Genomic DNA, 22,287 nt, shown 5'->3' on the forward strand with positions numbered 1-22,287 from the left:
TGTCAGTCCTGTCTCTAACCTCTAGAAACTTAACTGGTTAGCGCTGAATATTGGCCGAACCGGTTAAGTTTCGGTGGCCAAAAATGAAACTGGATTTCAAGGCCGGTCACTGGAAGCAGCCCGGCATTGAATATCTGGGGTCAGCGCCAACTCTGACACTTATGCGGGCTGCCTCCGGCTGGCTGAATAGCGGCCCCTTATCAGCGCTTTGCATTTGACTTGACATTCCTTGTGCTGTTTCTTATTATTTTCAGTTGGTTCCTTCTTCCATTTTCTGAAGGATTTTCTTTTAGCTCTAATCGCTTCCTTCACCTCACTTTTTAACCATTCCCGGCTGTGTCTTCCGTCCTCCTTTTTTAATACGCGGAATATATTTGGCCTGGGCTTCCAGGATGGTGTTTTTGAACAGCATCCACGCCTGATGTAAACTTTTGACCCTCACAGCTGCTCCTCTGTTTATTTTTCACCGTTCTTCTCATTTTATCATAGTCTCTTTTTTTTTAAAGTTAAACGCTAACGTATTTGATTTCCTATGTATACTTACTTCGTTATGGAGAGGGTGGTGGATGCGTGGAATGACCTCTCGGTGGAGGTGGTAGAGACGAGGACTGTATTTGAATTCAAGAAAGTGTGGGACAGCCACATGGGATCTCTTAGGGAGATGGATGGATGGGCTATATGGTCTTTATCTGCCATCATTTTCTCTGTTTCTGTGAAGGATAAATGGACAAAAGTTTTAGGAAGCTCTGTTTATGTTCTGAAAACTCTAATTTATTGGCCCTGTGAGAAGGCGGTTAGTAATCTGATTGGACTTTGATATTACTACTACTACTACTACTATTTAGCATTTCTATAGCGCTACAAGGTGTACGCAGCGCTGCACAAACATAGAAGAAAGACAGTCCCTGCTCAAAGAGCTTACAATCTAATAGACAAAAAAATAAAGTAAGCAAATCAAATCAATTAATGTGTACAGGAAGGAGGAGAGGAGGGTAGGTGGAGGCAAGTGGTTACGAGTCAAAAGCAATGTTAAAGAGGTGGGCTTTCAGTCTAGATTTAAAGGTGGCCAAGGATGGGGCAAGACGTAGGGGCTCAGGAAGTTTATTCCAGGCGTAGGGTGCAGCGAGACAGAAGGCGCGAAGTCTGGAGTTGGCAGTAGTGGAGAAGGGAACAGATAAGAAGGATTTATCCATGGAGCGGAGTGCACGGGAAGGGGTGTAGGGAAGGACGAGTGTGGAGAGATACTGGGGAGCAGCAGAGTGAATACATTTGTAGGTTAGTAGAAGAAGTTTGAACAGGATGCGAAAACGGATAGGGAGCCAGTGAAGGGTCTTGAGGAGAGGGGTAGTATGAGTAAAGCGACCCTGGCGGAAGATGAGACGGGCAGCAGAGTTTTGAACCGACTGGAGAGGGGAGAGGTGACTAAGTGGGAGGCCAGCAAGAAGCAGATTGCAGTAGTCTAAACGAGAGGTGACAAGGGTGTGGATGAGGGTTTTGGTAGAGTGCTCGGAAAGAAAGGGGCGGATTTTATTGGCAGCTTTAACTTTTTTTTCCCCTCTATTTAGTTTTTTTTTCCCACACTTTTGTTTCAAAGAATTATATGGCATATCTGTATGCCCTATGGGTAGACTTAAATTCCAGATTTTTTAAAATGTAATATTGCATTGCATATGTTTGAGCAATATTTTAAATATTTTTAGTAGCTTGTTTGAGTTTTGATTTCTGTAATTTGATTTTTGTGAAATTCGTATTGTTGAGTGTCACAAATGACCTCATGTAGAATGGAGTCTGATTTGGTACATGCACTATATGTGAGGTCGTGTGTGAGCCATTATTGGCCTGTTGGATAAATTGAACATAGGGGGAGGGGAATTGTAATTCTTGCTAATGTGGCTGCATGGGGTGAATAGGAAAGAAAAATCTCTAAACACTGCTGGGTGGGGATAAGAAGACTTCAAAGTACATGCCGGCCGATATTCAAAGCAATTTAAGCAGGCAGGAGAGGCTGTTGCCCACTTAAATTGCCTTTCACGACTAACCCCCTCCCCCGATATTCAGTGGTACTAAAGCCAGCAGTGTCACCGAATATGGCCTCTGACTGCAAAGTGGGCAGGTCAGGGGCAGTACTGGGGGCGACGTTAGGGAGGAGTCCAGAGTTATGGGGGTTCTGGCAATATTCAGCGCCAAAATCCTATATAATATATATAATTGTGATAGAATAATCTTAATAGTAAGTACTCGTCACTACACTGTATATGGTATGAGGAAAAGCTTCAAAGAGTTCCAGGCAAAAACACCCTTGGAGCTAACAGATTCTTCATCACCGGCAGAAAAACGTCTCCATTTAAACAATATTAAGTATCAAAAAATGTACAACAAATATTTAAATGAACTGTAATGCACTTATATAACCTCTTTTGTTAGCAGGATCATCCTCACACTGACTACGGCCAGCGTTTCGCATGCGCTGTTTCAAGGTCGGGGTGTCTAAAAAGCAAAAAAAGAGAAAGATATAACAATCAAACTTGATCTTTCATAATAGAAAATTCAAAAACTCGTTAAACCTACTCCATAGATAGCACTGAACAAAGTCTAGCCGCAAAGAGTCATCTTTCCACAATCACAAAGATGGCTACTAGCCTATTAATAATGTGACATCAGACACTGTCTCTCAAAAAGTGGCAGTCCCCTATTGAAACGGCCAGTGACAGAGCTTCTAGAAAAAATGACACCACTCAACTTTCACATTCAATCCTTGAGGCTCAATAGAATTTCAATGATATATCTATCCATTGTTCTTGTTGCAAAAGAATTCTACGCCTGTCGCCTTCCAGGATTAAAGGGGCAACATGAACAAGTATTGTACATTTCAAAGACTCAAATCTGAACATAGTGTTTAACCAGTGGAATGGTAGTTTTCTCAGTGGCGATAGTGCTTTTATGTTCCGTTAAACGCACTCTAAAACTCCCGCTGGTCTGCCCAACATATAGCTTGTTGCAAGGGCGAATTAAACAATATACCACAAAATCTGTGTCGCAGGAAGTCCGTGAACGTAGTTTATAGGCTCTGTTCTTGGCAGGATCTACAAACTCAGTCAGCTCCAACATCTGTGTACAGAACCTACAATTGCCACACTTCTTATGTCCAAGCTCTGCAGATTCTAAAAAGAATCTGTATTCCTCAATGGCAACAAAGACGGACGTAACAGTTCTTTAAAGTTTCTTCCTCGACTAAAGACAAATCGCAGTGAGGAAGTCGAAAATGGAGATAAGGTAGTTATCCCAGTGTTTGCGTATCACTCTAACCAAACTAGGAGCCATGGAAGTATAACGCATAATATAAGTCAAAACATCATCATCTTACATAGTAACATAGTAACATAGTAGATGACGGCAGAAAACGACCTGCATGGTCCATCCAGTCTGCCCATGACAAACTCATATGTGTATACCTTACCTTGAATTTGTACCTGTCCTTTTCAGGGCACAGACCATATAAGTCTGCCCAGCAGTATTTCCCGCCTCCCAACCACCAGTCCCGCCTCCCATCACCGGCTCTGGTACAGACCGTATAAGTCTGCCCTCCCCTATCCTCGCCTCCCAACCACCACCCCCTCTTCCCCCCAACTGCTCCGCCACCCAATTTCAGCTAAGCTTCTGAGGATCCATTCCTTCTGCACAGGATTCCTCTATGCATATCCCACGCATGTTTGAACTCCGTTACCGTTTTCATCTCCACCACCTCCCGCGGGAGGGCATTCCAAGCGTCCACCACCCTCTCCGTGAAGAAATACTTCCTGACATCTTTCCTGAGTCTGCCCCCCTTCAATCTCATTTCATGTCCTCTCGTTCTACCGCCTTCCCATCTCCGGAAAAGATTCGTTTGCGGATTAATACCTTTCAAATATTTGAACGTCTGTATTATATCACCCCTGTTCCTCCTTTCCTCCAGGGTGTACATGTTCAGGTCAGCAAGCCTCTCTTCATACGTATTGGAACGTAAATCCCATACCATCCTCATAGCTTTTCTTTGCACCGCTTCCATATTTTTAACATCCTTCGCAAGGTACGGCCTCCAAAACTGAACACAATACTCCAGGTGGGGCCTCACCAACGTCTTATACAGGGGCATTAAAACCTCCCTTCTTCTTGACGCTGCAGGGAAAGCAAATCTCTGTTATTAAATTTCGCTCTTCAATAAGCAGTCTTTACTATGCAATCAGGGTAACCCCTTTTCTGCAATCTTGATGACAAAAACGTTGCTTGTTCTTTGACATCGTCTTTATCAGACAAATTCTCCAGTATCTGACAAATTGTGAGAAAAAGAGACTGTTTTTTTCAAGGCTGGAGGATGACAACTATTGTAATGTAACAGTGTAATTCCTGTCTGTTATTTTCCTACAAATAGTGGTACGTAAACCTTTCCCAGTCTTCTGTACAATAACATCCAAAAAGGATGTAGACTGATGATCATATTGTAGAGTAAACTATCCATTAAAAAAAAAAAAAAGCAAGCAATTAACATTTCTTCATTTCCATCCCACAGAAGAAATATATCATCTATGAAGCACAGCCAAACCTTCACTTTACCAAACTGCTCACTAGAATATACAAATTTCCGTTCAAAAGCAATAATAAACAAATTGGCCACTGAGGGGACCATTGTAGCCCCCATAGTCACCCCAGAAATCGCTGAGTGACCTAGCGGTTAGGGTGGTGGACTTTGGTTCCTGGGGAACTGAGAAACTGAGTTCGATTTCCGGCACAGGCAGCTCCTTGTGACTCTGGGCAAGTCACTTAACCCTCCATTGCCCCATGGAAGCCGCATTGAGCCTGCCATGAGTGGGAAAGCGCAGGGTACAAATGTAACAAAAATAAAATAGATACTATTGGAGATTCTACATGGAATGTTGCTACTATTGGAGATTCTACATGGAATGTTGCTATTCCACTAGCAACATTCCATGTAGAAGGCTGCGCAGGCTTCTGTTTCTGTGAGTCTGACGTCCTGCACGTACGTGCAGGACGTCAGACTCACAGAAGCAGAAGCCTGCGCGGCCACATTGGTGATCTGCAAGGGCCGACTTCTACATGGAAGAATAGCAACATTCCATGTAGAATCTCAAATAGTAGCAACAGTGGAGGAGTGGCCTAGTGGTTAGGGTGGTGGACTTTGGTTCCTGGGGAACTGAGAAACTGAGTTCGATTCCCGGCACAGGCAGCTCCTTGTGACTCTGGGCAAGTCACTTAACCCTCCATTGCCCGCCGCATTGAGCCTGCCGTGAGTGGGAAAGCGCGGGGTACAAATGTAACAAAAATAAATAAATCTCCATGTTGAAAAATGTTTTTCTTCATGTCTAGAGAGGCTAAAGTAAGAATAAAGGGAGTAGGAACTCAGGGCTGTATCCAATGATCCAAGAAAGATTGTATAATGTTGAGAGCCTCATCTTGGGGTATTGGCAGTATACAATGAGACTACATCCAGCGTAACTAACAAGCAAGGTTGTATCTCTTCCTCAAATTCATCCAACTTACACATAAAGTCAGTAGAATCTTTAATATAGGAATCACCCACTTTAACCAGCGGTTGCAAATGACAGTCCACATACATCGAAATAGGTTCAAGCAAAGACCCTTTACTAGAAACTGTCAGTCTACCTGGAGGTCTTTCAAGTGTTTATGAATTTTAGGCAACGTATAAAACACTGGTATCTTGGGGAACTCTATGTTTAAAAACTGAAACTCTTTCCGTCTCTTGCGTTGGGGCTGTGTTCAGTAGAAACCACATTATGTAGCCACTAAGTTTTCGAAAAATAAATCATGGAATTTTGCAATTGATATATACCCACTTTCAGACCTTTATGGTGGGGCATGCAGCCTAGACCCTGTGTTTTGTGCAACACAGAACGAAACTGAACCTGTCCAACATGGATCCTAAAAAGATGAAGTCAAAACAAAACTTAAATGATCTTTTAGCTGATTTGTTATGTTGGGCAGGAGTGGTGCTTAGACAGCCACTCCAGCACTGGGGAAGTAAGACCAGTTCTAGGTAGATGCCTAGTTTTTTTTGTCCTGACAGTAACAAAGACTGATCAGGATGAGATGGAGTAGCCTTCAGCGTGTACTCCAGTAGTTGGGAAGTAAAGCCAGTGCTGGGCAGAATTCAACGTCTGTTCTAAAAATGGCAAAGACAGGTTAGAGTCAAGTATGGAAGTATTATATCACATTTATATCTTTTATGCTAAGAGTGTGGGTGATACATATCTTGGTAGGGGAGGGGAAGACATCTTAAGATTGAAATTACGGAGTAAAATGTTAATTAGCAATATGGTTTGATTGTTGGTTTAATTGTTACAATGAATGTGACTATGCAGAGGCCATAATAATAAAATCACTCTTCAGACTGCTGGCATGGTGTTGTAACTGCCTTTGTTTGATAGGCAGGGTAAAACATAGAACTGCACGTCCCCATCCCCAATCCTCCACTCAGTCTCTCGCTTGCACATCCCCATCTGTTCTCCCTCCCGTGGTCTGAATATTGGCCCCTGTATCTTTTTGTATATCTGTCTAACTTTGGTCCTTGAGAGTTATAAATGGGTCAGGTTTTCAGGATATTCACAATGAGTATGCATGAGATATATTTGCCGGTGGTTGGGAGGCGGGGATAGTGCTGGGCAGACTTACACGGTCTGTGCCAGAGCCAGTGGTGGGAGGCAGGGCTGGTGGTTGGGAGGCGGTGCTGGTGGTTGGGAGGCGGGGATAGTGCTGGGCAGACTTATACGGTCTGTGCCAGAGCCGGTGGTGGGAGGCAGGGCTGGTGGTTGGGAAGCGGGGGATAGTGCTGGGCAGACTTATACGGTCTGTGCCCTGAAGAGGACAGGTACAAATCAAGGTAGGGTAAACACAAAAAGTAGCACATAAGAGTTTATCTTGTTGGGCAGACTGGATGGACCGTGCAGGTCTTTTTCTGCCGTCATCTACTATGTTACTATGTTACTGTCTTTCAGCTCACTTTGTCAACTGACTATTACCAAGTTAGCTGGAGCAGATTGGAAGAGACTTTCTAGTTACTGTTGGAGAATCAAAGATGTTCCTGTATTGGAGCTTCCACTGTGAAACGTTGTATGGCTTGATTCTGGAAACTTCCAGAGATCATGGGATAGTTTAGTTATTTGTCTGTGAAGTGCTGGATCAGATCAGTTTGGCACATTAATTGATATTTTATTAGAGAAATTTTATATTCTGTGTTTTGTTTTATATGATTATTAGTGATTAGGATTTGTAACTGAACTATTTCTAGGAATATGTTTTGTTACTGTGTATGTTGCTACATAAGAGAACAAAAATGGGATCTAATTGACCTCAAATAATCAATTGAAAAATCAAAACCCCTTACAGTGAATTGTATAATACTTGCAATAATTCTGTTGTAAAGGAGGAAAAGACCACAACACACTGTGGCACAATCACATTAGATGTTGTGAGCTGGTTTCTTCACTCACCACAGCCAACAGTTCAGTCATCATAGGTCAAAAACCTCCTTAAAAAATAGTGTCCCAAAAACTTATCACAATGAATGTGCAACTCAATCAAATTCTTCATAACACCCAAGGATAACGCTTATCATATGTCTTCAATCTTGTGTTGTCAAACAGCAAAAACACAGCTGTTATGTAGATAAATCCTTTCCATCCACGTCATGAGCAGAGGTTAAGCAGTGTCGGGACCCATTTCACCGCAAGCTTCTTCCGGAGACCTCACTACATGATTAATTCAGCTCAGCACTTCTCGGCAGCCCTCTGTCAGTAGACCTCAAAGATGGCGCCAACCCTCAAAAAGCCACTTATATGCAGTGGTGTAGCCACGGGGTGGGGGGGGGGGGGCTGGGCCTTCTTACATTGGGCTTAGGTCCCCCCAGAATTGTGGCACCCATTGAATGTCTGACAGGGATGCCCAAGCCCTGCCAGCTGAAGAGGTCCACAGCCCAAGGCGCCCCTCCCCCCCCTCCGCTGCCTGAGTAGCAAGGAATTCGGCAGCATGCTTCAGCCACTGACACCGGCACGCCTAGTTCAGAACTAGCCACTTGTGAGGAGTGCTGGTGTCAGCGTCTGGAAGCACTCAGCTCAGCTGACTTCCTCACTGATGAAGCAGCATGGGGGGGGGGAGGGTTCAGGTTCAGACAACGACCTCTTCGGTTGGTGGTGCTTGGGTATGATTTTTAACACGGCTGGGGAGGGGAAGAAGAGCAGAGAGGAAGTGCATGGCCTCCCAATCCACCCCTGCCCCTAGACTGTTCACTACACTACTGCTTCTATGTGTACCTTACAGAATACTGTAAATTATGTGTGGTCTTGCAATTAGGTGTCCACATTTATGCCAGGCCTATGGCCTACTGTAACTGAGGGTGCCTAGATTTTAAGCATGCAGATGGTAGAAGAGGAGGGCTCAGATGCCATTGAATAGGTGGTTCTCAGTTCATGGCATCGGGCACCTATAAGGGGGTGCCCACTTACAGAATTTCCTCCCAAAGGGTACATAAGTACATAAGTACATAAGTAGTGCCATACTGGGAAAGACCAAAGGTCCATCTAGCCCAGCATCCTGTCACCGACAGTGGCCAATCCAGGTCAAGGGCACCTGGCACGCTCCCCAAACGTAAAAACATTCCAGACAAGTTATACCTAAAAATGCGGAATTTTTCCAAGTCCATTTAATAGCGGTCTATGGACTTGTCCTTTAGGAATCTATCTAACCCCTTTTTAAACTCCGTCAAGCTAACCGCCCGTACCACGTTCTCCGGCAACGAATTCCAGAGTCTAATTACACGTTGGGTGAAGAAAAATTTTCTCCGATTCGTTTTAAATTTACCACACTGTAGCTTCAACTCATGCCCTCTAGTCCTAGTATTTTTGGATAGCGTGAACAGTCGCTTCACATCCACCCGATCCATTCCACTCATTATTTTATACACTTCTATCATATCTCCCCTCAGCCGTCTCTTCTCCAAGCTGAAAAGCCCTAGCCTTCTCAGCCTCTCTTTATAGGAAAGTCGTCCCATCCCCACTATCATTTTCGTCGCCCTTCGCTGTACCTTTTCCAATTCTACTATATCTTTTTTGAGATACGGAGATCAGTACTGAACACAATACTCCAGTTGAAAATGGACAGACAGTTTTCTTCTTTGTCAGACTCAGCTCAGTCTTCTCGTCTGCTTCTTCAGAATTGCTGTCTGCATGCAGGCCAAGATACTTTCATCTCCCTCTCCCTTTAAAGTTCTTGCTTCCCTGCCATGTTAGAAATCTCACCTTCACCCTCAGGTGCCTTCAAGGCCTATAATTTTAGCACATGCTGGCTTGCTGTCTGGGCTTTCCACTGGGAGTCGTTCGAGGCTAAGAACCAGGGAAGCCAGGGCTCGAATCCCACTTCTTCCGCCGATTCTCCTTGGGACTTTGGGCAAGTTACTTCACCCTGCATTGCTTCAGGTACAGCTTAGTTGTAAGCTCGTTCAGACAGGGAAATAAGTGATGTCCCTGAAATCGTAACTGTCTGACCTTGAACTCAGATCTGGAAAGACATGTAATTAAATCTGAAATCCAATACCAAAATATCCTTCTTGTGTAGTAAACAATCCACCGCTGATTTTAGGGTTTTCCTTTACCTGGCACCGTTATGGAACAGTCTTTTATTGGGCTTCCGGGTCGCCAGTTTGGCAGCGTTCTGTAAAAATCTCAAAGCCATACCTGTTCACACTAACTGGCCAGGATTCCTAAAGTATTCAGTTACTGGTATCACACAGCTGCTTACCTTTTGCTCTTTCATTTATACCAGTATTTTATTTTTTTTATTTTTGTTACATTTGTACCCCGCGCTTTTTCCCACTCATGGCAGGCTCAATTCGGCAGGCAATGGAGGGTTAAGTGACTTGCCCAGAGTCACAAGGAGCAGCCTGTGCCGGGAATCGAACTCAGTTCCTCAGGACCAAAGTCCACCAGCCTAACCACTAGGCCACTCCTCCACTGTTGCTACTATTTGAGATTCTACATGGAATGTTGCTATTCCAACATTCCATGTAGAAGTCGGCCCTTGCAGATCACCAATGTGGCCGCGCAGGCTTCTGCTTCTGTGAGTCTGACGTCCTGCACGTACGTGCAGGACATCAGACTCACAGAAACAGAAGCCTGCGCAGCCTTCTACATGGAATGTTGCTAGTGGAATAGCAACATTCCATGTAGAATCTCCAATAGTAGCAACATTCCATGTAGAATCTCCAATAGTAGCAACAGAATCTCAATAGTAGCAACATTCCATGTAGAATCTCCAATAGTATCTATTTTATTTTTGTTACATTTGTACCCCGCACTTTTTCCCACTCATGGCGGGCTCAATGCGGCAGGCAATGGAGGGTTAAGTGACTTGCCCAGAGTCACAAGGAGCTGCCTGTGCCTGAAGTGGGAATCGAACTCAGTTCCTCAGGACCAAAGTCCACCACCCTAACCACTAGACCACTCCTCCACTCTGTATGTTTTCATTGCTCAAATTTTTGTTGGGTGCCACAAATAAACTCAAATGATATGCACATGCGTGGAGACGGCCCCAAAGCCTGCCCAATACAGATCAGAGTTTAAGCAGTAAATTGGAGACGTTGGCCTGGACAGACTGTACGTTTCACCTTTTCTAATCTTGAGAGAAGTAGACTTGTGTATTTCTTTTTTTTTTTCTATCAAGCTACTAACGTCAGGTTAGAACAGCAGGGTTCTCAACCCAATCCTCGGGACCTAGCCAGTCGGATTTTCAGGATGCCCCACGATGAATATTCACGACAAATTTGCATGCACTGCCTCCATTGTTTGCAAATCTGTCTCGTGCATATCCGTTGTGGGTGTCCCGAAGCCTGAGTTGAGAACCCCTGGGTTAGAAATGTTTTTTTTTTAAGTCCTTGGATCTTTTCATTTTTCAAAAGTCTAGATGTGTTTAAAAACTGTTTATAGTGTTACAAAAAGCCTCTAAAGCTGGAGAGGAGCATGCTGGGCCCTGCTGCATCTGCTTAAATCTCTTCTGTGTCTGCTGCTCAGGTGACCTGGATGAGGATGGTCTACCCCACGGGTTCTGTACAGTCACCTACTCCTCCACCGACAGGTTCGAAGGAAACTTTGCACATGGAGAGAAGGACGGGCGTGGCAAATTCTTCTTTTTTGATGGAAGGTAGTCACCTTAGTTCTGTCTCCCCCACTCATGTGTTTTGTTTTGTTTTAATCTCTGTTCTTTGTAAATAATTTTTCTACCATGTTCTGTCCATATTATAGTTTGATCCATAATTTGTTCTGTTTTTTTTTTTTTTTGCTTCATTTCTTGCTGACACAGTCCTATGAGTAGAGGGACTTAGAATTTTAGGTTTAGTAACTCTTCTTTCCAAATCTGAGCCCCAAAGCAAGTTAGTCAGGTGCAGCTGGTAGGTCCCTGCCACGAAGGGCTTACCACTGAAGTAGGTACCTAGGGCAGTGGTGGAAGAAGTGACTCCCCAGGATCACAAGGAGCAAGATTTCAGCCCGCTGCACTAATCATTAGGCTGCCACTCTGCTCCCAGGACTGTGCTGCTACTGCTGTCTCCTATTTTTTCCTGTAAACCTAGAACGTAATGAAGGCTTAGCACTCAAGAGGCCAATGATCAGAAGCAAACACGGGCGCTAGAGGCCATTAGCGCCAGACTAGTGTCCACGTTTACCTATGCCCCAGGATCAGAGCCGGCAAGAGCGTGAAACAACGCGCTCGCCAGCTCTGTCCACTAATTGCATGCAAATGCATGCAGGCGAGGGTCTTCCGTATTCCTCCCGTATGATCAGCGGGCTGCATGCCAAACAAGGGTGCTCCTCCTGCTGCAAACTAAGCCAGCTCGGATTTGGTGTTAGGGTTTGCCAGCAAGGTAGAAGTGGGGGAGACCAACAGAGGTTTGACAGGTCCAGGATTTTCTCCTGGACCTATCAAACCGAAGCTCGGCCCCCAAACACAAGGCCTGGAGGTCCAGTGGATGTCCAGGCCCACTCCCACAACACTAAAAAAAAATGTGGTGGTCCAGTGGGACCACTAGCCCCCGCCCCCAACACTAACAAGACCCTTGTGGTTCAGTGGGACTGCTAGCCTTCCATACTCGCTCCTGCATCCCCCCACCCCCACGGCCTACCTTGAAGTTGAAGGCGGGAAGGGCTAGCACTCCCTCCTTCCTCTGCGGGTGCTTCCTCAAAATGGCAGCGCCCTGCCCGGTGCATCTTGGGATGTAGTGGGCGGATCTTAACTTCCATATAAGAGTTAAGTCCCACCCAACGCATCCCAGGATGCACCGGGCAGGGCGCTGCCATTTTGAGGAAGGAATGCTAGTCCCACCCTCCTCCATCTTCGAGATAGGCCATGGTGGAGGGGGGTGGTGCCACAACGGGTGTTGAGGGCTAGCAGTCCCACTGGACCACCATGGTTTTGTAATGCTGGAGTTAGGGGCTAGTAGTCCCACTGGATCACCAGGGTCTTTTTAGTGTTTGGGAGGTGGGTGGGGGATAAGCAGTATGAAATCTGTTTTACTCTTTTGGGATCTTGCCAGGTACTTGTGACCTGGATTGACCACTAGTAAAGGTGCTAATAAACCCAAAAGCGTAACAGAATTTAAACATGTTTGAGACAGCTGTATTATGGAAGACAGGGATAAGTGTGTTCCAGGTACCAGGTAAAAGATATAGGAGAGGGGAGGAGAGAGAAGTCTGAGGGTTGTTATTTTAATGTATTTGTTTCTTTAAACCAGTGCTCAAAGTGACGTATACAAACTAGATACATAAATCAGCAAATTAACAAACCAAAAGAGAGCAAAGCCACTCTAATGATGTACCAGTGTATGATTAAATAAAATTAACAGGCAGTTAGAATGGGGTCTTTCATGCGTATCTACCCAGAATGCTAGAGAACCGTCAGGGAAGGAAAGAAAACTAACCAGGCAACTCCTATCCGGGTCTGGCTTTCAGGACATCAGCACTAAACTCTCTTCAGATAAATGCATGGGCTGGTTGTCATAAGTAGCAGGCTTTTCTGTGGCTCTTAAAAGACTTGAAGCAGTTCAGAGAAAAGCAACAAAAATGGTATAGAGTTTGCACCACAAGAGGTAAGAGGAGGGACTTGACGACCTGAATATGTATATCCTGGAGGAAAGGAGAGACAGGGATGATATAGTACAGACATTCAAATATTTGAAAGGTATTAATCTACAAACAGACCTTGCCAGAGATGGGAAGGTGGTAGAACTAGAGGTCATTTATTGAGGTTGCAGGGGGACCAACTCAGGAATAATATCAGGAAGTACTTTTTCACGGAGAGGGTGGTAGATACCTGGAATGCCCTCCCACAGGAGGTGGTGGAGATGAAAACGGTAACGGAATTCAAAAATGCTTGGGATAAACGCAAAGGAATCCGGTATAGAAGGCATGGACCCAAACAAGCTTAACGGTGATCAGATGGCAACACCAGTAATTGAAAAGCAAAGCCAGTGCTGGGCAGACTTCTACGGTCTGTGCCCTGATTATGGTTGGACAGATTCAGCTACACTAGTTGGAGAACAAGCTCATTGCTGGGTAGACTTCTACAGTCTGTGCCCTGATTGTGGCTGGACAGATTTAGATGGGCTGGAGTGGGGCTTCAATGACATCTTCAGTAGTTGGAGAGCAAGGCCAATGCCTGGCAGACTTCTACAGTCTGTCCTCTGAAAATGACAAGGACAAATTAAGGTCAAGTATGTATATGTAGTATCGTATCATACCTTATGTTATGGGTTTATCTTGTTGGGCAGACTGGATGGATTGTACAGTCTTTATCTGTCGTCATCTACTATGTTACTATATAAGGAATGGAGCTGCTTATTGCTGAGATAATACATATGACGTTAACGATAAGCCAAAGTGGATGCGATATTCAGTGCTATTTAACCACCAGGAACATCTGGCAGATTAAATAGCAATTAGCCAGCTAACCACTAACATTCAGTATGAGATAGCTGGTTATCTCTGCTAAATATTAGTTCTTAGGGGGAGATTCTATATATGGCACTTAAAAAATCGGCACTTAAGAAAAATGTCAGAAAGTATTATTTCACGGAGAGAGTGGTGGATACTTGGAATGCCCTCCCACGGGAGGTGGTGGAGATGAAAACGGTAACAGAATTCAAAAAATGCGTGGGATAAGCATAAAGGAATCCTGATCAGAAGGAATGGATCCTCAGAAGCTTAGCAGAGATTGGGTGGCAGCACCGGTTTTTGGGAGGCGGGGTTAGTGGTTGGGAGGCGGGGCTAGTGCTGGGCAGACTTCTACTGTCTGCGCCCTGAAAATGGCAGATACAAATCAAGGTCAGGTATACACATAAAGTAGCACATATGAGTTTATCTTGTTGGGCAGACTGGATGGACCGTTTAGGTCTTTCTCTGCCATCATCTACTATGTAAAACGTGGTATAAATCCACATGTAGATTTAGGTGCTCTGGGCCATATTCTGTAACTAGGCGTGTAAATTTCAGAATGCCCATGAAACGCCTATTTCCCCGCCCATAACCACACCCCTTTTTGCATGTGCACATTAGAAGTTTGATGCGCATTGTTACAGAATATGTTTAGCCTAATTTCTAATCAGTGCCAATTAGTGCTCATTATTGCTTGTTAAGTGCTGTTCTCGGCACTCATTAGCTTGTTAAGCTTGTTAAGTTACGCGCCTTGCTATAGAATCTGCACTGATTTCGGCACCAATCTCTAGGCGCGCTAGATAGAATCCGGGGGGTTAGCTGCTAGCTGTGCGACTTAGCCAGTTAAGCGCGAATAGTTCAGCACTAACCGGTTAAGTTTAGCGGTTAAGGTGGGCTTGCTATTTATGCATCCTATCTTTAACCGGTTAGCACTCAATATCGGCTTATCCTGTTAAGTTGCTGCGGATAAAACTGAAACCGGATATTCAATGCCGGTCGCTGGATACGCTCCCCGGCATTGAATATCCGAGGTGAGCGCCACTGGAGGCAGCTAACTGCACTGGCTGAATATTGGGCTTCGGGGGAAGTGTGTTTTCTAGTCATTGGGCTAATAACAAGCAAAAGTAAAGCACTGGTTAGTCAAAAGCTCATTCAGTTTCAGCACAAGACAGCTCTTGAATGCTAAGACACTCATCTTGGGTTTTTTTTCTCCTCTCACTCTGCCTTTGTGTTGGACTGAAAGCTTCATTTCACTGGGGGAGATAATGGCTGTGTTATGTGCTTAGGAACAAAGGTCCACTTAGAATCCCCTCGCTTAAGTCTCTGCTGTCCCGATGCAAAGGCTGGTCTGAAACGCTAAAGGCTGGGTATTGAAAGAGGGAGCAAAGGTTTGGGGCTCCCCAAAATAACGCTGCAGGGTGGGAGGGCCCCAGTACAGCAGTGGGGAGTCTTTTATTTTTTTAATTCGATTTAATTACTTAATATACTGCTTAATACAGATGATGCAGAGAACCATATCTGTTCTATTCTGTCTAGGTCTTGTATACTGACCATTATTCCTGATAAAGATCACATTTGGTTCACAAAAAAAAAGAGAAGAATTCCTAACAATAAGTAGCAGATTTTAAAAAAAAACAGAATAGTCTAGTCCAAAATGTAACATTCATATAAATAAGTCTTTAGCATCTTCCTAAATAGGAAATATGAAGAGTGTAATCTCATATTCAAAGGTAACGTATTCTAAAGTCGAGCCCCCTGAAAAGGAAATGATCTTTCAGTAATTGATTTTAATCAAATATTTTTCATTGCAGGATGACTTAATGTTCGATAGTATCAAAGATTTCTCTTAGAAGAAGGATTCACTAACAAATCCACCAAACCCTCTGTGTTTGCCCCTAGAGAGTGCTTTAAAAATTCAGCATATCATCTTCAATCTGATACGCTGTTTGATGCAAATTTGAAGCATGCAGAAGCTGTCTGCTAATCAGGATAGACCTACCAAATGCATGCGCACGAGTTTCTGCACCAGTGGTATGTCCAAGCAAAATGAAAGTGTCAGCATACGTCTGTGTATGTGCTGGAATGCTTATTCTGCAGATAACATCAGTCTCAAAAAAATTTCTTGCACATAAATTCTTGTGATTTCAATCTTTCTGCAGACATTTCAGCACATGCGCAGATACAGGGTTGTTTTTCTGTTCGGACCTGTGCTCAGAACTGTCTACTAGTACTACTTATCATTTCTATAGCGCTACTAGATGTACGCAGCACTGTCACATCACTTTACTGTCTTAACAGTTGCAGGAACTGTTATGCTTTTAGAAAAGGAACAAACGTGCATTAAAATCCTCACAGAATGAATTGACCCTTCTGCTTCTCTTCAGAACTGGCATGGTGCTGTGGTTGTTGTAATCTTCTGCATACTGCACCGGGGCTGAATAGGTAATAGCCTCATTCCTGTTACTATGTCATGTGCCATGTCCTATGCACATTATCTTCTGCGTGAAACACTTCTCTGCGTTGCGCAACCATAAAATTGCACAAGGACATCTCGTTAACTGTGAGCTTCCGCCTGCGCGAGCTTTCTGCATCAGTCCCTGAGTGCAGAAGAGTAAGCTTATTGTCACAGTTCTAGAGGGTAGTGAGTTCCTATGCCAAGCAAGCTTGGCAGCCGAACAAAAATCTGCGTCTTACCTGCAGGCAGTAGCGAAGCAGAACACAGGTCTGGGCAAGACTTCAGGGTAGGCAGCCAGCAAAAGCAGAAGTCAGGATTCAGGCACAGTCTATAGGCATGCAGCAAGCAAAGCAGTAGTCAGATCCAGGCACTGCCTTAGGCAGGCAGCAAGCAAAGCACAAGTCAGATCCAGGCAAAGTCTTTAGGCAGGCAGCTACAATAGCAGTAGTCAGATCCAGGCAAAAGTCTCTAGGCAGTTGGCAGGCAATAGCAGTAGTCAGATCCAGGCAAAAGTCTCTAGGCAGGCAATAGCAGTAGTCAGATCCAGGCAAAAGTCTCTAGGCAGGCGGCAGGCAATAGCAGTAGTCAGATCCAGGCAAAAGTCTCTAGGCAAGCAACAAGTAGGAGCCACACGGAAAGCAGCCTCACCAACAAGAAGCCGAGTCAAGGAATTGCTGAAAGACCTCCCCAGAAATAGTCCGATCCTCAGAGGCAGAGTAGAATCAGCTGGGAGGAAGAGCCACCGATAGGTCACAGGTCCCGGGCAGGAGGAGTCATCAAGGAAACAGCCAATCCCCTCACAGCAGGAGGCGGGACCAACCCGAGCAACCCCGGAAGTGGGCAGTCCGGGAAATAGCGTGCAGGACCCGAACCTGCACGCCTGCGCGAAGGCTAGTCTCGGAAGCCAGCGCCACACCGGCGTGAACCTCCCCCAGCCATCCCAGAACATCCTCCCAAATCCGAGGAGTGTCGCAACTGACCACATGCTGGCGGTTGTTTCTGCGCCGCCGGAGTGCGGCGAAAACCAGGTGAGGGACGCGACACTTATAGAGCTGCTATGTGCTGTTTGTCCTTCCAGCCTCCCAAACCACAAGGGTTTTTTTGGTTTAGCACTGTTGATCCAGAGAGGATCATTTCAACTTGTTGATTTGGCCACTTTGAATTGGTTTTGTCAGGAAAGAGACGTATCAGGTCCAGCAGTTAGGAGTGGCCTAGTGATTAGAGTGGTGGACTTTGGTCCTGGGGAACTGAGGAACTGAGTTCGATTCCCACTTCAGGCACAGGCAGCTCCTTGTGATTCTGGGCAAGTCACTTAACCCTCCATTGCCCCAGGTACAAATAAGTACCTGTATATGTAAGCTGCATTGAGCCTGCCATGAGTGGGAAAGCGCAGGGTACAAATGTAACAAAAATAAAATAGATACTATTGGAGATTCTACATGGAATGTCGCTACTATTGGAGATTCTACATGGAATGTTGCTACTATTGGAGATTCTACATGGAATGTTGCTATTCCACTAGCAACATTCCATGTAGAAGGCTGCGCAGGCTTCTGTTTCTGTGAGTCTGACGTCCTGCACGTACGTGCAGGACGTCAGACTCACAGAAGCAGAAGCCTGCGCGGCCACATTGGTGATCTGCAAGGGCCGGTGGTGGACTTTGGTCCTGGGGAACTGAGGAACTGAGTTTGATTCCCACTTCAGGCACAGGCAGCTCTTTGTGACTCTGGGCAAGTCACTTAACCCTCCATTGCCCCATTGAAGCCGCATTGAGCCTGCCATGAGTGGGAAAGCGCGGGGTACAAAAATAACAACAACAAAAAAGTATTAGTTCTAATTATCTTGAGATTTTTGTTTGTTTAGGTTGAAGAGGGCAACTTTCAAAAGCCATTTGTGGATGGTTATATGCCTGGATAAAAGGGCTTTTTGAAACATGTCCATCCTGTATGCAAATTAGAGTAAGTGCATGTTCAAACCATGGTTTGGTGGAGATGCACCATCCAAATCATAGTTAACCTGATGCTAGGGTCCACCTTGAAGGTCAGCACCCAAGGAAAAAAGATCTAGGCGTCATTGTAGTTAATACACTGAAGTCTTCTGCCCAGTCGCCGCCACAAAAGCAAACAGGATGCTAGAAATTATTAGGAAAGGGATGGTAAATAAGACTGAGAATACTATAATGCCTCTGTATCGCTCCGTGGTGCGACCTCACCTACTACTACTACTACTACTTAACATTTCTAGAGCGCTACTAGGGTTACGCAGCGCTGTACAGTTTAACAAAGAAGGACAGTCCCTGCTCAAAGGAGCTTACAATCTAATAGATAAGAGTGAGACAAATATAGGACAATCAAGCCATTGTGACATCACTGATGAGGTTGGCTCTTAGGCATTGGTGGAATGAGGCATTATGACATCACAATCTCAGCTCTGGTTAAATCACTGCTATATGTAATACTACTACTACTACTTAACATTTCTAGAGCGCTACTAGGGTTACGCAGCGCTGTACAGTTTAACAAAGAAGGACAGTCCCTGCTCCAAGGAGCTTACAATCTAAAGGACGAAATGTCAAGTTGGGGCAGTCAAGATTTCCTGAATAGAGGGGTAGTGGTTAGGTGCCGAAGGCTACATTGAAGAGTACTGCATTCAGTTCTGGTTGCCATTTTTTAAACAAAGGTATAGCAGAATTAGGAAAGGTTCAAAGAAGAGCGACCAAAATGATAAAGGGGATGGAACTCCTCTCATATGAGGAAAGGCTAAAGAAGTTAGGGCTCTTCAGCTTGGAAAAGAGACGGCAGAGGAGAGATATGTTTTAGGCCTACAAAATCCAGAGTGGTATAAAATGAGTAGAAGTGAACTGATTGTTTCTATTCTTTCAAAAAAATACAAAAAACATGGGGACAGTCAATAAAGTTACATGGAAATATTTTTAAAACAAATAGAAGGAAATATTTTTTCACTCAATGAATAGTTAAGCTCTGGAACTCTTTGCTAGAAGATGTAACAACAGCAGAGATGGCTGAGAGGGATACGGCTGAGTTCTGTAAAATCCTGAGTGGTATAGAATGGGTAGAAGTGAATCGATTTTTCACTCTTTCAAAAAGTACAAAGACCAAGAGAAACATTCAATGAAATTATATGAAAATACTTTTAAAACAAATAGGAGAAAATATTTTTTTCACTCGAAGAATAGTTAAGCTCTGGAACTCGCTGCTGGAGGATGTGATAACAGCAGTTAGCCTACCTGGGTTTAAAAAAGGTTTTGACAAGTGCCTGGAGAAAAAGTCCGTAGTCTGCTATTGAGACAGACATGGGGAAGCCACTGCTTACCCTGGGATTGATAGCATGGGATGTTGCTACTATTTGGGTTTCTGCCAGATACTTATGACCTGGATTGGGCACAGTTGGAAACAGAATATTGAGCTTCCTTCAAGAAGCTCTCTGGCTGTTCCTCAAAATCTCAGGCGTGCTCAGACTGAGAAGAAATCAGTTGGTGAAGTCAGAGAATAAAGCAACAGAGGGAATAGATGGATCACAGTAGGCTCAGCTAGATTATGACCCGTGACACTACTACTACTACTTATCATTTATATAGCGCTACATTCACCCTCCCAGCCTTTGACCCTGTATAATTCCTTTGCTGCATTGGGGTATTATGATGCTGAGAAAATTGCTGATGTAGAACCAGAGCAGTGGTGTGCTGGAGCAGGCTCTCACAGGCTCGCAAGAGCCGGTTGTTAAGTTTTTAAGAATTTTGGGAGCCGGTTGTTAAAGTAGGGCCCTCCATGGCTACTTTAACAACTGGCTCCCAAAATGTGGGCTTGGGCCCCCCTGCTGAATTCTCTTTTACTTTGCTGGTGGGGATGCTGAGCCCTGCCAGCCAAGTAAATAGAATGCTGCTGCTCCCCGCTCCTTGTTTCCAGCTCTGGGCAGCAGGCTGGGACTTCTCGAGCATGTGAGAGAAGTTCCAGCATGTTGCTCAGAGCAAGACGTTGGGAGTGGTGGCAGTCCATTTATTGGCTGCCAGCAAAGATATGCCTAGCATGCCCGCACGAAGGGAGGGAGGAGAGAGAGGCAAGTGTTGCTCCCCCTTCCCCCGGCCGCCCCTGGCCCTTCCAACTGCAGAGCTGGCTACGTCCGGAGAAAGAGCCTGTTGTTAAAATTTTACCAGCACACCCCTGAACCAGAGGTTCAAAGAATGTAACACAATCCAAGAGACAACCCCAAAACAATGTCAGATCATTGCAAAGTGGAACATTCTTACAGCTAGAAAACGCCATTATCAGAGGCATTAACTTAGGAACATAGTTCAAGGTCCCAACATAGTGAAATGCCTTCCAGGATCCTCAGCTATAAGAAGTACTGATCAAATACTGAAAGTGATCCAAGAAGAGAGCATGAATTCTAAAACTGATGTTGCAATCCACTTGGGGACAAATGACCTGGCCAACAATAGCAAGTTTAAGGCACAGAGAGCATTCCAGAAGCATGGGGAGGGACTGAAGTCTTTGGTTCGGACTGCATTTTCTGAAGTAATTCCTGGAAAGACTACGTAAAACAGAGGAATTCAATAAGTGGCTTAAATCTTGGTGTAAAGAGGAAGGTTTTAGATACATAGGAGGATGAGGTAATATGTGGGAAAAAATTACAGGTTGTACTGTAGTGATGGGCTACATCTTTCTGTGACAGGAAAAAGGAGAAGCTGGACAAGGATCTGATAGAAGATATTCAAAAGCTTTGTATGAAAGGGGAGGTTCTATTGTTAGGAGAGTTCAACTTGCCTGATATGGACTGGAACGTCCTATCAGCAGAATTGTAATGAAGTAGAGAGATCGTGGACGACTGTCAAAGTGCCTTGCTTGGGCAAATGGTGGCGGAACCCGCAAGTGAAGGGTCGACGCTGGATCTAGTGCTCACAAATGGAGGAAGTGTTTCCAATGTCCGTATGGGTGCCCACCTAGGTAATAGTGATCATCACACGATATGGTTTGACATAAGAGTGAAAGCGGAGTGTGGACGTACAAAACTCAAAGTACTAGATTTCAGATGTACTGATTTTGGTAAAATGGGTGAATACCTGAAGAAGGAACTGATGGCATAGGGAGGATGGGTGAAGTGAAAACGCAGTGATCCAAGCTGAAAACTGCTATAAATATGGCAACTGATCTTTACACAAGGAAAGTAAACAAAAACGAGAGAAAAGGGAAGCCTATAGGGTTCTCCAAACAAGTGACTGAACGAATAAGGGCAAAAGAGGCTGCGTTCAAGAAATACAGAAGAATGCAACAAGAGGATCACAGACAAGATTATTGGATTAAACTCAAAGAAGCGAAGAGGGAAATATGGCTAACAAAAGTACAGGCAGAAAAAAAAATGGCTGAATACGCTAAGAGAGGTGACAAGACTTTTTCAGATATATTGGGGAAAGGAGAAAAGATAGGAATAGAATCAGTAGACTGAGTGGAGAGTGATGAGGATAAAGCGAATGTGTTAAATACTTCTCGGTGTTCACAGAAGAAAATCCTGGAGAAGGACTGCGGGTTGTCTGCCGAGGGAGTATCTGGGAATGGAGAGGATATTGTACCGTTCATGGAAAAAAGCGTTTGTAAACAGCTCGAGTAGAGGAGTGTGGTAGCCATGTTAGTCCACTCTTAAGGTTATCAATAGAAATTAAACAAAATAAAACATGGAAAAGAAAATAAGATGATACCTTTTTTATTGGACATAACGTAATACATTTCTTGATTAGCTTTCGAAGGTTGCCCTTCTTCGTCAGATCGGAAATAAGCAAATGTGCTAGCTGACAGTGTATATAAGTGAAAACATTCAAGCATTACTATGACA

The 22,287-nt window shown here is 44.5% G+C and overlaps 1 protein-coding gene across 1 annotated transcript in view; it reads left to right on the plus strand.

The window, feature by feature from the left end:
• SETD7 (SET domain containing 7, histone lysine methyltransferase) overlaps window positions 1-22,287 on the plus strand; it is a 75,500-nt gene that overhangs the window by 20,057 nt on the left and 33,156 nt on the right. The window contains 1 exon segment of the mRNA XM_030191720.1: window positions 11,073-11,202. Within this exon segment, the coding sequence (XP_030047580.1) occupies window positions 11,073-11,202 (130 nt within the window).

This window comes from Microcaecilia unicolor, chromosome 2 (assembly GCF_901765095.1).
Source record: "Microcaecilia unicolor chromosome 2, aMicUni1.1, whole genome shotgun sequence".
In the NCBI taxonomy this organism is placed as follows: Eukaryota; Metazoa; Chordata; class Amphibia; order Gymnophiona; family Siphonopidae; genus Microcaecilia; species Microcaecilia unicolor.